Source organism: Aythya marila (assembly GCF_965140915.1).
Source record: "Aythya marila genome assembly, chromosome: 2".
Classification (NCBI taxonomy): Eukaryota; Metazoa; Chordata; class Aves; order Anseriformes; family Anatidae; genus Aythya; species Aythya marila.
In genome coordinates this window covers 47,494,376-47,511,962 of record NC_139043.1, presented here as the reverse complement: position 1 = coordinate 47,511,962, position 17,587 = coordinate 47,494,376, and the positions used below count along the sequence as shown (strand labels likewise).

The following is a 17,587-nucleotide window of genomic DNA, read 5'->3' as shown; positions in this document are numbered from 1 at the left end:
AAATAGACAGAGTAAAAAGTTACAGCATTTTCAAAACATGTCTTCATCCTTTTCTTGTAAACTGATTACAAACTAGTTCTCAAGAGAACAAGAGAGCCTTGTCTGAAAGCCACAAAGCCTCAAATAACAACATGAGCTTTTAACAAAGGATTTCTTCCTCAATTTAAGTCCAGCATATTAACAACAGAAACAAACAAACAAAAAAAACAGTTTTTTACATCACATTATAGTGTACTGCAGGGAACCAAGAGATGTTCAAGTTAAATGGAAATCCACTGTACTGCATCTCGAACCTGAGCCAGCAATTACAGTATTATTTCAGGAGCCCACCAGTTTAGGGTAACTTCCTCATACCCCCTGTGCACAGCAGTCAAGTGTAGTTTTGGGACAAACTATGGGTTTGAGGCAAAATGGGAGACTGCTATGCTTAACTACAGACTGATTTTCTTGAAAGTTACAGCTAAGATAGTGTGATATATCCATGGCACTTCTAACTGAAATAGTGCTCGTAACTTCTGCAGAGGGGTGTTTTCATTAGCATCTTTAATACAACGAATGTATTCATTTAAGGTGCAGATTCCAGATATTCCAGTAGGTCCATCACAACAAACTCTTGCTTTCACGCCTGTTCTTACTGTCACATCTAAAGTTGTGTTGGATATTAAGACTAAGTTTCTAATGGTAAGCATACTACACGGCTGGAACAAGTTGCTTAGTATGCTGTGGATATCCAAGCTCTTGGAGACAAACATGTTAAACATGTTAGGAACAATTTAACTGTAGCTAACTGTTCCTTAGAGAAGGGGAGTGTTTCACGCAAACTTTTGGGTTCTGTTCCAATTCAACATGTTCATAGAGAAATAGACACTTGAAATCGGTCTACTGATAATTAAAGAGAATTCTACTTGTATACTCCAACAACAGGAGATAGGTACAGGTTTTTAATACTAGGAACAAACTATTAATCGCTTTTTTACAGCTTCTTTTCTAATTGAACTGCTAAATGTAAAACTTCTCATATCTCAGACAGAAAAATGAATTCTCTACCTCCTTCATTATATTAGGATTACCAGATTAGACGTTATTTCTCTTGGTCCCACATGTCTATCTTGTTAGGCTATTTGGAAAGTAAAGGTATTCAGCAAACTTGCAGGCTGATTGGGTAATGCAGCTACTTTTTGATATCAAGTTCAGTTAACATTTTAACTTGTTTGTGGAAATTACACCTCATTAAATAATCTTTTTGAATTATAGTTATTTAAAAGATTTAAACATGTTTTCCAGAAAAAAGTACTTTTTTAATTAAACCCGATGAAACACCAGATGTTCAAATATTATTATTTTTTTCCTGTTCTTAACTGGGTGTTTGCAAAATAGATTTTAAAATTACCGTCTTTTCTGACGCAGAATACAAAAAGCAAAATTAATTCACAGTATTACTAACCTTTATTGTCTGCAGCTATAAATCCAAGAATGTTTTCATGTCGTAGCATAACTGTTTGATAAATTTCTGCCTCTCGAAACCATGAACGTTCTTCTCTTGAAGAAAAGATCTTCACAGCAACTTCTTCTCCTCTCCATTTCCCTCGCCATACTTCTCCAAAGCGACCCTTACCAATGCTTTCTTGAAGTACTATAGTTCTTGCAATTGTTCTTTGCACAAGTAAAGGTAAACCTGAAAAGAAGATTTAATATTAACCTTAAACAAAGTAAGCACTTCGGATCTATTTTCCATTAAGATGTTTCTCTTAGAATGCACACTCATAAGATTTTGACAACTTGTTGGAGACTGGTAATAAGTACATCGGTAAGATGCCGTCTGCAGTTTTAAACGCCAACAATACAAATACTGAAATATATTATGCTACAAACTGCCTCTACAGCCTTTTAAAGTAACATACGAATTTCCTTTCTGTTTAAACTTTGGGGGGGGGGGGGAGGGGGGCAGGGGGAAAGGAGGAAGGGGACAAGCCCACAAAAATTAACTAAACATAAGAAACAAACCATGGAACAATCAGATTAAGTTTTTTTGTTGTTGTTAAAGATCATAACTCTCTTGACAAAGCAGTTCAAGAGCACCTTTTATACTAATCCAATTTCTTGACTTCTTGCTAGGTGAGACTTGGTCCATTTCTAAGACAAAGTTAAACCATGCTTATCAGCAACACTGTCAAACATTCATGCTGATACCCAAGTACATGAGCAGCCTGTTAGTACTCTCAAGCCCCTGTAATATAGGAAAACATCCTTTTAACACTATCTTCCTGTTTCACAGGCCACACTTGTGTACTTCACTAGCATTATACATGAGAAAAACGCTCACATTCATGCAGGTTTTACAGCTCCAGAACATCTACATGCATTCAAATCACAGCACCTTGTAACATGCTTCCATAAACTTACACAACAAACAAGAAGCACTGGTATCCCCCAAGGGTAGGTTTTTGTTGTAACTAAAAGGCTTGTTGAATTCTGCAGTGATACTACATTACAGGGTGAATGTAATTATCTGCTCACAATAAGGTCTTTTGATATTGTATTATTTCACTTAAACACTTGAAAATCTATTGCTCTGTAATCGCTGTTCCAACAGCTGATAGAACATCTGCATTTCCTTAAGCTGCAGAAAATGTATCACAACTAAAAGCTTAAATAACTATTTCCTGTCCATCTCTGGACATTCTTTGCAAATAACAGCACTAGAAGGACACCTGATCTGCTCAACAACCTTGAGTCTTTGAGCAATGTAAATTAAAACGCTGCTGTGTTCAGAGGAGCTCATTGAGAGTTTCAGATTTAGAGGAATTTTCTGCATATTCTGCACTAAAAATATGCGTAATTCTACATGAAGAAATGATAGAGAAAATGGATATACTAAAGATTTAAATATTTTCAGGACTTGCAATGATTATTTGCTAAGAAAAAAAAAAACACAAAACTTCTGTTGCAATAGCTGACCTCAGGTCAACTGTGTTGTCTGCTCAAACTGTACATGCTTATCTGTGAAGCCTAATTTGTATTCTTTAAGGACAGATTTTTGAAATGCAGAAAAAGCCAACCTAGAATAACCACAGGACCAACCTAATTTCTAAAAATGTGAAATTTGACTCTGTCAACCAGAAGAGGTTTCTTTCTTAGCACTTCAGTGCTACTGCAAAATCCTTACACAAACTTCTATTTGAAGTTTATTTTCTATACTTGAAAGTTGTGATGTACCTACTATTTTTTCTATAGCTGCTTCCAAAAATTGTTTATCTACAGTTTGAGATGCACTGCTTTCAACATGGTGAGCCATTTATGGATGACACTTCTTATATAAAAAAGATGTCCAAGGATATCAGCTAACCTCAAAACAGATACAAAGCTTAATCCACCTTGCTTCTATACTTGTTTTTACAATATTTACATAATTCGTCTCTCTCTTTTTTTTTTTTTTTTTTTTTTTTTTCCAATTGTGCTTTCTTTTACTACTGCTGCTGTCAGAAACAATATTGGAAGGCTGGAATCCATAATTATCTTAAGTCAGTACAAATTATTTACCTCACAGACACTGTTTCAACTGAGCACTCTCCACTTCTTGCTATAGATGAAATGCAGCCATGTATCACCAGGAATTTGGGCAACTCTATTACTGTAAACCAGAATGCCTGAAAAGTAACTTGCTACAGATGGCTATAATGTTAGCCGTTGTTGCATACACCCTGGACACAAGTGTACTTCAAGCTCTTTTTTTTTTTTTTTTTAAGCTCAAGTACAGCTCCTTTTCAGCTGTGCATGAAGATCAGAATCAGTCAGCTAATCAGGAGTATGAGAAAAATTCAAGCTCACGTTAAATTCAACAACAGGTCATCTTATATTCAAGCATGGTCATCCAATTTATCCATGAAGCATCCATCATTTTCATACTTTATATCCAAGTATCCTCAAGCCTTCTTAGAGTTTAAGAGAAAAGCTTTTTTCCTTTCCACATCTTAACTGTGCTCTGATTAATTAGGACCAATGACTTTACAATGTATAAGAAGTTTTTGCCTGATTTGAATTAGAAAATTCTGCATTCAGGAACTAATTTTTAAGGCACTAAAGGCAGCCAACAAAATCAGCTGCTGTAACTTTGGTTCTGAATCACAGAACAGTTTGAGCTGAAAGGAATCTTAAAGATCACCCAGTCCCAACACCCCAGCCACGGGCAGGGACACCTCCCACCAGACCAGGTTGCTCAAAGCCCCATCCAACTTGGCCTTGAAGACCTCCAGGGATGGGACATCCACAACTTCTCTAGGCAACCTCTTCTAGTGCCTGACCACATGCACAGCAAAGAACTTCTTCCTTGTATCTAGTCTAAATCCACCCTCAGTTTTAAGAAATTATCTACTGCTGTGCTCCCTGATAAAGTCTCTCCCCATCTTTCCTGTAGGCCCACATTACATACTGGAAGGCTGCTATAAAATCTCGCTAGAACCTTCACGCCCCTAGGCTAAACAATCCCAACTCTCTCAGCCTGTCTTTGTAGGAGAGCTTTGTTATAGCAACTCCTCTGGACTTGCTCTATCAGGTTTTTGTTCATATTCTCAAACATCTGATCTACAGTGCAGAAATCACCTGGATAAGTCTCCCCCCAAAAGACCTTCCCCAAAACCTAGGAACTGGGAGAATTTAATTCTCTTCAAACCTCTATGAATTGCAGATAACTTTTAGTAGTTTTACATCCAGTTGAACTGACTCAGATCAACATTGATTTTACAATCCTCTGGTTTTCAAACGCATTTAAGTACCTGCTTGAACTCACCTATCAATGACAGAAATTTCTCTCCCATTTCATATGACTCTTCCTGTTTCCTTGCAGGAAAGTTGCTTTGTCACTTGCAAGTTATAGCATTACAGTGGGGCATCCCAATCCATCTATACAATATGTAGTTATTTCCGAGATTTGCATCATGATCTGAAAATCATTCTCAGCTCCAAGAGACTCTGAAATCCTTCTCTTAGAGCCCTCTGCTAAAGTCTCAGCTTTTATTTTGAATGTTTTATGAATTCCTTTCATCAAGCCTGTAATCGTTTCAGGTCTTGCTTTATTTTCTTTTGCTCCTCATGGAACAACAAGGAAATACTAACAGAAGTCAAATAATTAACAGCAGTTTAGTATTTATCACCACAGAAAATGAATCCTAATTCCCTTCTGATCTCAGCAGTAAGCTCATTTTTAGAATTCTGTACACTTCGTTTGATATGCTGCTCTTCAAACAATACCATAACACAGAAACAGGTGAATCCCTTTTTTACTTGACAAGCTCAAGTTTTTTGGTCCCTCTGCATGAACATTTACTCTAGGCCAACAGCCCAAACACTTTCTTAGCTGCGACTCTTAGGTAAGTGCTTTGTGCTGAATAACTATGGCTCTTACGACTAAATTTGGATTGTTGTCTATTCTGTACATTTCCTGTTTCTTGCATCCTCTTTCCCCAGCAGCATACCGTTCATACAGCTCTGTGCTTAACCATGTCAGAAACCTTTCTCACTAGCAGCTCTGTTCCTATCCTCAGTTTATTCCATAACTGAGGAGTCCTCTCATTTTTAAATGTGCTGTACCAAAATCAGGATGCTTAAATTATCATTCAAGTACTAAGGCACAAAAGAATGAGAATTTATATAGTAAGCAACTGACTAATTTTGAGACAAAATGACACAAGTCACAGCAAATATAAACACTACCAACAGCACTGAAAGTAAGTACTTGAAACACTTCCTGTTCCACTCCCATGATAATCATATCACCCCCACAACAACAACAAAAAAACAACAGAACTACCCATCCAACCTCCAAACACCCCACTTCACCCCCCAACCCTAAAATACCCCATCCAACAACAAACACCACCACCACCAAAAGAACAACCAACCAAAACCACCCAACATTTGCTAATAGAGAAGGATGCAAATGGTTCAATAACTTTGAACCACTCTGGAGTAAGTTTCTTCTGTGATTCCCAGCTTATCAAGAACTTATTTTGAAGGCATACTTCCAGAGAATATCTTCAAACATGAAAATTCTCAGAAGTACCCGAGGGAGGAAGGCCAGAATGCAAATGAAGGGATATTCCCAGTAACAACTGGAAAGGTCAATCAACAGCTAATCCTGAATTTACATATTCATAGACCTGACTTGTGACCTAAAGTAGTGGGGGAAAGGAGCCACATAAAGGTTCGTAAAAGCGCTGTGATTATCTACAGAAGTTAGAAGGGAATTACTTCTGTACACAACCTGGTGCCTCACTCCTGTAGAACATATGTAACTTAACATGGACCATACATTGATTAATTTCTGCAATGTTTTGTGTGATGCATCATCCCCTATCAATGCCTGTTAATCTATATCTCTATGACAGACCACCACAATCCTATAAGCAACTATGTTAGGATTACAATAGCAAAGACTATATGCAGTAAACAGACTATAACCTCTTCATCCCAGAGGAATACCTGTTGAAGCTGGAATTAATAAATACAAATTACGAAATCAAAGGATAGAAATTCTTCAGACATGGTCTGCAGCAATTTACAATTGACACACCATCTTCTCTAAGGAGAGAACTGGCTAAAATATTAACTTTTACTTAGAATATTCTTTATACACCAATAACTACGGGTGTACATGAATTTAGAGCTAAAAATCACTTATTTTCATATACTGCAATCTTTCCCAATATCAAATAAATCCACACGAAAGCAGCATCTTCTCTACTACCTTTTCCAATTATTTACAAATTTAAGTAGATCTGACAGTATTAAAAAAATCAATGCTTTACAACGCTCTTTAAAAGAGTAATTACTACTACAAGTATGACATTACCTGACCCAGAGCCTGAAGTTGTCATATCATAAATTAAATCCTTTAAAGTAGTTCCTTCTGATATAAAGGGACGATCTAATGAGGGATCTTCTTCACTGGGCACACGATGATGAATCACAGTACGGTTATGACAAAGGTATAGAATCAACATTAGTGAAATGCAGACAAAGCAGACGGGTCCGGCAATAACAGCTGCCAGTTCCACAGGTCCTAGGTTAGAAGCTGGTTTTCCTGGAGTAGGACCTGAAGGTAAAAATAAAAGGAAATGTTAAAACTTCTTCTCTTTTTGTAACTCTATGAAATACATTAAATGTAGTTATTTTGTGATGTGCAATTTAACACGTTCATTAATAACTTTTGCACAGTAAATTTTTGAAGACTAAGTATTACAGTGAACAAAAGCAACTATATGCTTACTCAGAGTTTTTATTTGACTTGCATAGAAGTCTTCAAAACTGGCTCTACCGTTCCTACACAGGATATTAATGTCTTATGCCAAAGCTCTTGAAATTTTATTTGCAAAATCTAAGGTGTACTTTAGGCCTTCAAGTTCACCTGCAACTTCAAAATTGGAATGCTTGCAGAATTTGTGAAGCTTAAAAAAAAAATAAAAAAATCCAACATGCCAAAAACTCTTACCTGGTGTTGGAATTGGAAGTTCTATTTTATTGCAGTGGTCTTTGTCACAGCAATGAGGCAAAGTAATAACTCCATCTCTGGAGGACGGTGCACAAACAAATGGCCTGTCTCGGGGAATCAGATCAATTTCTGCTATACACATGCTATTGTGTATGACTTTGTCTGCAGTCCGTGTTACTGAGGTAAAACAAAGCCCATCTGTCACACATGTAAAGTTGTCTTTTGTACATAGATGGCAATAACATTGTAATGCTGTATGGAGGAAAAAAAATAACATTAGTCTTGGCACACATTCTGAATTGTAAAACAATGTAAACTACTGAAAAAACTAAAGTTTAAGAAACTGAGCCCTATATAATCTTTCTGGCTACATAAACACAGGACTGTAACACTAAAGAACAACACTACAATGCTTTTTATTGTGACAACAGAATTAGGAGATCTGCATATTTAAGACAGTAAAGCAGAGTTGAAGTCATCTTCCTTATACAGTTATGTATTAAAAGAGAAGGGCTGCTATCTTAGATATTTCTCCAGGTAGAGAAGTTCTGTTACCGTCTTCCATCCTAAAAAATTATATATTTTATAACACTATCCTCTAGAGCACTTATGCAGTTATCTTATTTTCAAAACCAATACAAGTTATGTCATTTTAAAGCCATTTTAAAGCCATTACTTGATGGTTTTACAGTTATATATATATATATATACTTTTTTTTTTTTTTTGCTGAGGAAGGGGCATATAAAGGCTTAATCCTCATTTAAAACAAAAACAGAATCCAAACCCTGAACAGAGCCCAAACAACCAGAGAACATACCTCCTTCCACACAAGCAGAATAGGGTTTGGACTATTTTGAAGATACAGGAAAACATTTCTTTACAACACTCAGGTTCCTGATTTACTAAAGCTATCAACTGAACTAGTAATTTGAGGGCGGGGGATATAGCAGACTAATCACATGTAAGATCATGTTTCATTCTTTAAATTGCAGAATTTCCTGGAGAAGGAAATCTGTTATTACAAACATTTATTCTTCAGGTTAACTCTTGCAGGCCTTTATCTGACTTGCTTCATCCAAGACTTTTTTTTCTATTTAAGTCATCTCCTTGGCTCACCATAACTGCACGTGCATCTGAATGCCTACAGTAAGAGACATAGTATTTTTTTAATGTACGTTAAGTCATGGTACTGATGTTTAAGTAGACCTTGTTAAGCTTATTCATCACCCTGATCATACAGAATTGCAAAGATACACACATGTCACTCATACTAAATAAGGCATTTGGTGTCTTCATTTTGTTCCCCACGTTCTTTTGCTACAGAGTTCTCAATGAGTGCAATTTTATAGAAAAATTTATATTTTTGTCCCAGTTTGATGCAATTATCTTCTAGCCTCATATCAAGACAGTACACTGTCCACACTCGACTGAATGTTTTTCTCCACAAATACACCCCTACTTCCTTCTGAAGCTACACTCCCCCCTCCCTTTATTTTAAAGTGGAAAATAATGCCTAATCAGCCAAACAGGCAAGCTTCTAGGACTATAGTTTTTTGCTGCTCTCTAGTGGACACACTTTTTTTTTTTTTTTTTTTTTTTTTTTTATAAAAGACATCAAAAAATGTCAGCCACCTTTCTACTTTTGCCATTTACAATTCTTAATGCCTTACAACTACAGTGCGTAATGGTAAAATGCCTGTATTTTACTAACAGGAAAACTGAATCAGGCATAGTTAACAACTGCTAGCAGGAGGACAAGAAAGAGACTTGGCATATTCTTGCCTATATCTCACTTCCCAGTTACCTATGCATAAAAGAACAAAGACTATGAATATATGAATATGTTATAGATGAGATTTAACACTAGTGGGATGAGGAGGAGAAGCCAATTACTAACATGCAATTAAATCATTTTGATAAGCAAGTGTTTTCACTTACAACTTCAACCTCAAGGAAAAAAACAATCACACTGCTATTGTCTCGGAGGAAAGTTTTTGCTTCATCTCCATTTTTTCTTCAGGGAAGCATTGTATTTAAGAACAGACAGACACAGAACCCAGTCAGTTCTCCAAGCCCACTTAAATATTCATGTATTTTCAACTACCGTTGGTTGATAAGATCATGCTGTAAAATACAGCAGTCATTCTCTAATCTTCCAGAGCTAGTAATATCTTTCAGGTATAATGAATTCCCATACATTTTGAACCCTCATCTCCCTGCTTCCTTTCTCCCTCCAGTAAAGTTTGTAACACAAAAAGCTCCTTCAAAACTACTAAACCTGAGGAGGAGCAAAAAGAAAAAAAAAGTTAAATTTAAGTTTTAGTCCACGTTTTAATTAGCACAGAACACTTTCTTTTTCTTTTAAAAAAATTACAACAGTGTGTGGATGCAACCACTGGCATTAAACGAGGGTATAACAAGCTGGCAACGTAAATGAGATGCAGCTTGACAAGAAGCTGGTTCTCCAGAGCTCGGTTATAAATACTATATACAAAAAGTGAACAGAATAGAATCAAGTACAGCCTATTCACTTAGCTTTTAACAGTCTATACTCTTAGGTTATCTACAGAAACAATATTTTAAATATATTTCTTGTGCTCCCAAATGAACAAAAGTACAGAAAGACTTTTTTTTTTTTTTTTAAATAACACAAAAACCTATGAATTACTATATACTATTTGTTCACATCCTGCAACACTATTTCATCCAGACAGTTTTAGTATAGAACACTACCTTTGATGAAAGAATTTTTGGCTGTAAATCATATGTTGAAAAAGATCTTTCAAGGGATGCTAACAAAGGGTATTGAAGCAGTTAAAAACATCCTGGGGGTGTTTCTCAAAAGCAAAACCACATCTCAATATTATTTTATATTTTTAATTCTTCTATCAAAACCTTTGTTGTAAACATTTTAAAGTAAATCAAATCAAAAGTCAAACGATTCCAGGCCCCAAAAGCAGTATTATGCTGAACAAGAAGCTCCAGGTCCTTCTCTTGTGATACACATTAAAACTCTTCTTCCATGGGAAATACATGTGACAGCTGGGGGAAAAGTACCACCAGAGGAACAGTCAGGACTTTGGTTCCACAAGACATAATGCTTGAGGTGAGAAAGAAGCAAGGCTGTGATATATGGAAGAGACACTGAGAGATCCTGGGGAGATGACCAACAGGGCTCTAGCGTTTATTGTCTGTTTCTTCCTTGTCCAATTTTTTTTTTTCCACAAGCAAAAATGTAATACATAGAGGCGCTGTCAGCTTCCTGCGTTGTTTGTACATTCCCCTCAAACAACACACCTGACTCACCTCTGAACTCTTCTAGCTCAAGATGCAGAAGTGTTTAAGTACAGTATGCCAGATACTCTATGACATTTTTAACCATGATATTTCAGGACATTCACTAAGCCATTCTTTGCACAAAGGCAAAGAATTAAGTACTGTAAGGTAACAGTTTCCAGGGCAGCATTCACATACATTTCATCCTTTTTTGTTAAGCACAACTTTAAAGGAAAACAGCAATTTTGGCAGCCAAAATGATGCACCCAAGACAGCGGACAAAATACTTTGAGGCCCTATCTATATCTTGCAGGTAATGATAAAGCCTTGTGAAAAGTCTCAGCTTCCAAGAAGCAATGCTATGTCCTCTGCAGTGCAGGTAGCAAATGGTGCTACATACATGTATTTTTTTGCAACTCATCCAGAAAGCTACTCATAGGTGTGTTCTTGTCTCTTACAAGAAAGTAAATAAAAATTGGTTTCGGTAACTTTCATAGAAAAGTATCCTTAAAAAAAAAAAAAAAAAAGAATTAAAAACCTTGGTCTTCATCTTTGTTTTACCCTTGCTACCTTCATGAAAAAAAGAACTCTTTAATTTATATGTTTAAATACACTTCAGCATACAAAACTGATTTCTATCCTTATTTGTGATAAGGACTAGTTGTGTGAATGCAATTGTTTCCAAGAGGTAATGCCCCTGAATTCTTAAAAGATTAAAGACTATTTGTGGCTTACACAGTTACAAAATAAAAAATAAATAAATCACGACTGCTTTCAAATTAGGGCGAGTAGTAGGCTTAAAAAGTAGAGCTTGACAGGAAGTCAGCTAGCCACTGTGATTCATGACATGTCTGATTTTCATACAAAACATATCACAAGAGGATTCATTCACACATTAAACTAGCATGCTGCTTCTGATGTTGTTTTGCAATCAGAAAATGCCTAACTTTTGCAAAGAATGCTAAGTAACTGTAGACAAATCATATGTCACGCGTCTTTGTCAACTTACAGCACAGTATTCAGACAATTTAATCCCTTTACCAGTAAGAGAAGACTTGTCTATGAGCTATAGATCGTGAGCCCTAGATCCCCACCTATTACTCTGGACAAGGTGGACTTCTTTCCCCTCCTGCCCCACTTAAAACAAACAAACAAAAAGAGATACTCGCACAAAAGAACACTTCTACTTCCAACCTTAAGCTTTTGCATAGAAATCTATTACCTTGTTTTCGCATAAAGCTTTCAGACCTTTCTTTCCTGAAAGAGATTGAATGGGAATTCTTGACTGACTAGAAGCATTAAAAGGGGAAAGAAAGCTTCAAAGCTGAAATCAAGTTAAAGTTTCCCTCAACATCTAGATTGGATACGGTATGTAAGAAAGCTTCAAACTATTAAAGCCTGCTACACCTTTTCACGAACACAAGAAAAATCAACGGTTAACTTAGGCTTACTTCACTGTTTCCACAACAAAAGATTCTCCACCTCCTTCAGTAAGAAGACTGACAAGCAATAGAGTATTTTAGTTTAGCTAGTTGTTTTGCTTTAAGCAGTATTTTCTTTACAGTGTAAGTACCACCTTAAAGTGAACTGCAAACAGCACGGTGAAACCCCAGATGTCTTATAGCTGGAATAAGTTGTGGTGCTTCTCTGTTTCCTCTTTAAAACCCAAAGCAGTATACGACCCACCTGCGGAATAATTTAGGAACTGGAATTCATTATAAGTCAGATTTTGTGCATCTGTCATTAACCTCTCGCTAGAGATGCAGCTGGAACCTACAGCGATTAGAACCAGGCATCTGTAACACCTGTATAACAAACATCTCCCTCTCACAAGACGCCACAGGTACAGAGAAGCCAGCAGAACAAAGCCACTTCACTGCGCGACGCTCGCTGCAGACTTCACTTCCTCATGGTGCGCTCCTGGCAAGGCAAACACGGCTGTCTGACTGCGAGGGAAAGCTCGCCCACCTCCCTCGTCACAGCTTCCCCGCAGACACTGTAAACACGCTACAACGTGGCGCGTTAAAGCGCCCGACATGGCAGCCGGGGGATCTCTTACCCTCGCTCCGGGGAGGCTCTGAGCACCGCCTCACGCCTCCTCTCCCCGCTGTGCTGCCTGCAAGCGCCCTTTGACACGCTGCGAGGAGACATAGCGGGATTTCCCCGGGTCGACGCCAGCGCTCCCAGGGAGCAGCCACAAGTTTTTTCCCCAAGAATAAAGGGAGGCTCAACCCTACCGCCTGCACACCGACAGCCGCGTACCTACCTGGCGGGGCGGCTGTAAAATAAACCGCAGACAGGGCTGGAGAGGGTTCAGGCGGCGCGCACCAGCGGGGCGGCAGGGGGCTGCTGAGGGCAGCCTGACAAAGGGACGAGCCGGCCGCGGGCCCTGCCGGGCTCGGACACCAGGGGGGTGGCGCCTCCGCCCCAGCCAGCCCCTCCGCCATGTTGTTGAAAGGAACCGCCGCGGACCTGCAGCCGCCCGCCGCCGCTCTCCTACCCCGCCGTGGTGCCTCCAGCACCACGCACTGACCCCGCTCGCTCCCCCCCCCATCCCCCTCGCCCCATTCCTTTCCACCTTTATCTCCCCCATCTTTCCCCTCAGGCGCTCACCGGCCGCCGCGGGGAAGAGCAGCGCGGCCGCCGCCAGGCGCAGCGGGGCCCAGCCCGGCCGAGGGGCCGGTAGCGCCATGGTCCGGTCTCGAACCCGCAACGCCAGCCCCGCCGAGCGCGCGCGCGCGCGGCCCCGCACCGCCTCAGCCCGCCCCGCCCCGCCCCGCCCCTCGCCTCCCTCCTGCCGCTGCTGCCGCGGCCGCGGAGGCGCCGCCTGATTGGCCGCTCCTCCCCCCCCGCTCCCGGCCCCGTCCCCGTCCCACCCCCGCGGCGGGGCTGAGGGGCGGGCTGGGGGCTGGCGGCTGGCGGCTGGAGGCAGCCTCGCCGCTGAGCATCCGCTTTCGTTCGTCCGCCCGAAAGGGCTTCCGGCCGGAGGCTTGTTGAGACAGGGGAAGCAGCCCCAGGAGCTGGGGAATTCGTCTTTAGAAGCTGCCTGGGTGGCGGCGTGGGCTAGGGGAGGCAGGCAGAGCCCGTCCCGCGGCTCCCTCTGATGCGTTTCTCTCACACGCGGGTGTAGGTGTAACGCACGGGCACTGTGACAGCTTGCTCACAGACCCGCTGGCAGCCGTATAGAGGAAGCTCAGCCTTCGTAATGCTAGCCCTGCAGCCCGCCTGCAATTCAGGAGCAAAGGATTTGTCTTCTTGTAGCCTAAAAGGTCATAGGGTAGAGCCTACCTGCATCAGGATGAGATAGGGTAGAGCCTACCTGCATTAGTATAAGGATTGAACCTTTCTAGACCCCGTTTGCAGCTCCCACGTTGTTTCACAGATTCATTAAAGCAGGTTATTATACCAGGATTATCCGCAGTTTAAACATGGGTTTGTTTCATACCTCTACCAGAACATGGTGGCCTTTAGACATATTGCGTAAAATATGCAGGACCCAGAGGGACAGAGAGTGGAACATTTGATCTCTACATAGTCTTATTTCTTGCAAGAATTTATTATTTCTTGCAAGAATTATGGACGGGTTTTGAATAGTCTTTTACTTTCCACCTTCCGGAAAGAAAGCAAATACTTGAGCATGTATGGAAGGTTCAAACAGCACTCTGTAATGCAAGAAAAACACATGCTGAGGAGCTACATAAAGCATTAACATGTAACCAGTTTTGAAAAGGGACAAGTGATGACAGGAAATTATGCAGAACAAGTTGTTCTATGGATTAGCTTTTGACTAAGATCAAATATACGAATACTCATAAGTAGATTTACTTAAGCAAATGGGCACTAATAAAAATTGTTCAGTTTTTGAAGCAAAAGTGTATGGAAATGTGGTACTAACAGCGACCGCTATCTAACAGCTAACAGCTGTGGTTATACTACTATGTGGTCTAACAGAAACGTGGTACCAACAGCTCTGTCAGTCTTTTAGGATAAGAAGTACTGTATCAGGCTAACAAAAATTTCTAGTTAATCTGTGTTTCAACACGAAAATATGTATGGTTAGTGGTAACGCAAGAGGAAATAAGATGTTGCAAAACTTCATTTGCAGTTTTTAAAGTTTTCCCTTCATTTAATTAGTTGAATTTTTTGTTTTTTTTTTTTTTTAAACTGTTTGGTGCATTGTGACATTTACAAGTTATGGTCAGTAAGAGGAAAAATACTGAACGTGTAATATTTTCCAAGTCAACAGAATAAGCTGTTTTCCATCAAAAAAGCCAAAAAAAGCCCCCAACACAACAAAGAAAACCAGATCCTTTATTTTCTCAAGCAATTTTACTCAAATTAGCACAGAAAGAATGAAAGTACTTATTTGCTTCCCGTTTCTGTAAGCTCACAAATCAGAAACTTTAGCAAAAGACTGTGATGCTGCTAAATCAGAGGCAAGCAGCAGATTATTATTATTATTATTATTTTGTCACTGCTTTATAGAATACCCAGAATTTTTACATATCTAACCTTTACAGATATTGCCAGGTTTACCTCATCTGTCCCTCCAAAACTAAATACAGTGAGATCTTAGGTAAGCAAACCCAGTTCATTATCCCCATTATCAGGAGGTCAGTTAAAGGGTGTCATATGTCTTAAAATTTTCCTTTTAATTCACTGTCTGTGAAACATGACAGATTGGTATCTCAGAATTATGAATCAGGTGGCACTGCTTCATACTGCTTCAGTATACAGTTGCTTGGTCTCTACAGCTTACGCTAGTTATCCTACAGCTAGTAGGTTTGCAAGTATATCGCAGTGTTGTAAGTTCTTAGTTTGCACTTAAGCAGATTGCAGTGATGGCAGTTTTAATGGTGCTGCTATTAAACCCCTCGAACTTTGTTTCCTACACTTACAATGTCCAGCTTAATTTGAAATCAGGTATGGTATATTCACAGAGAGCAGTGTCGACTGTAAGTCTCATAGAATCATTAAGGCTGGAAAAGACGTCAAAGATCATCTGGCCCAACCATCACCCTATTACCAATATCACCCGCTAAACCATGTACCTATGCACCAGGTTGAGCCTTTCCTTGAACATCCCCGGGGACGGGGACTACACCACCCCCCTGGGCAACATGTTCCAATGCCTGACTGCTCTTTCTGAGAAGAAATGTCTCCTCATTTCCAACCTAAACCTCCCCTGGTGCAACTTGAGGCCATTCCCTCTAGTCCTATCACTAGTCACCTGCAAGAAGAGGCCAACATGCAGCTCCCCACACCTTCCTTTCAGGTAGTTTCAGAGAGCAATGAGGTCTTCCCTGAGCCTCCTCTTCTCCAGACTAAACAACCCCAGTTCCCTCATCTGCTCCTCACAGGACTTGTGTTACAGGAAGATGCCTTGGAGCCCTTGGGCCAGGATCCTGGCGGGGGCCTCTTTGTGAGGGCACCTTCTTGGAGACAGGACGCCATGGGGCCACAATCTGTGTCCAGGCCCAACATCATGAGGACCAGGCCCATCACTGTGGGGGCCAGCACCGCCATCAGGCCCCCTGCCACCACAGTGGTTAAGCCACAGCCCGCAGTACCTGCCCTGGGGCTGCACTCACAAAAGAGTGGTCTAATTTATGCTAAAAGCAGTGAGGAAATATGTAGTCTGAGGCATGTTACTAAACACAGAAGTGACTAAGAAGACTGGTTAGACTGGGGGTGGGTAGCCAGAAGTAAAGAGGCTGACATGAGGTCTGGAAATGGCTTTGGACTGTATGTCATGATCTATCTAAAGGCTTTATGTTGCTGTAGCAACCCTGAAATTACATGATTATCTCACCAGTGACTCTCCAGTGAAGGATAGATACATTATAGTAGCTTGCCTTTAATTAAGAAAGGATACTTTTTTTTTTTTTTTTTTTTTTTTTTTTTTTTTTGGTAAAAGCACAGCTTTTACCTGCTTGAGCTCTACTTCTTGTATGGAGTTGATAGTAATATTAAGGCAATAATGTATGTCATTTTTGCTACAGCACATCACGTCTTGCTATTTACTCCCCATCCACTCTCATTCTTCAGAGCTCGTAACTGCTTGTGACCTGGAGTGATGGTGTCCTTCATATCTTTTCTCTAGCAGTGGCAACCTCAATTGCTTGTCCTCAGGTAATGTCCTGAGGTAAAGATCCTCAGGTAATACCCACAACAAATATCCTTGAAAGTAGGTGGCTTTTACACCTCGCAATTGAATAAATAAGCTCAAGCCAGGGAGAAAAAGGTCTTTTTGATGAGAAGTCCTCATAGAGTACTGCTGGTATTCATTTCTTGTCATTTTTTATTTCTGCTGGTATTTAACCTCAGAGGAATATTGTCTAAAAACTTTACAGAATTTCTTAGTGCATAAGGATAACAGTTGACTCACACCTCTAATTTTGTCTACTAATAAAGCTCCAATTTTTTCTTGAAGTCATAATCCATTTCTGTTTTCACTTTAAAAATTCAGCACTGCAACAGCACAGCACAGTCACAGAGTAGTAAGCATCATAAAGGTCACCTGGCACTCAGCTATTTGTTTGCTTACATCTGGTAAAATATTTCTGATACATTTGAAGGGAAAGGGCTTTTTCATATATCTTTTAAAGCAGGAGCCAAGAGATATGAGATTCCAGTCTTACCCTCTGGTGCTTGTTTCTGTTGATATTTCTGTACAGTTCACAGATCCCTTTTGGTATTCCACGGGATTGTGAAATTGTGTTATGCCACTTTAAGCATGGCTGTGAGTAGAACCCTGAGCCTGGGTGCTTACTACTGAACTAGTGATGACAAATCAATGTACTCAGCAGTCCTTGCTGTAAAGA

At 39.9% G+C, this 17,587-nt stretch overlaps 1 protein-coding gene across 2 annotated transcripts in view; it reads right to left on the bottom strand.

The window, feature by feature from the left end:
• The window catches only part of TGFBR1 (transforming growth factor beta receptor 1), a 37,455-nt gene extending 23,957 nt beyond the window's left edge, over nucleotides 1-13,498 (bottom strand). The window contains exons 1-4 of one of the 2 annotated variants that reach the window (XM_082752560.1): nucleotides 13,377-13,498; nucleotides 7,487-7,738; nucleotides 6,848-7,090; nucleotides 1,445-1,675 (exon numbers count right to left, since the gene is read on the bottom strand). In XM_082752560.1, the coding sequence (XP_082608686.1) occupies nucleotides 1,445-1,675; nucleotides 6,848-7,090; nucleotides 7,487-7,738; nucleotides 13,377-13,455 (805 nt within the window). In that variant the 5' untranslated portion in view covers nucleotides 13,456-13,498. Of the gene's footprint in view, nucleotides 1-1,444; nucleotides 1,676-6,847; nucleotides 7,091-7,486; nucleotides 7,739-13,029; nucleotides 13,152-13,376 lie in introns of those variants that run through there. The other variant, XM_082752559.1, reaches the window with a different exon arrangement.
• Between the last annotated feature and the right edge of the window lie 4,089 nt (nucleotides 13,499-17,587).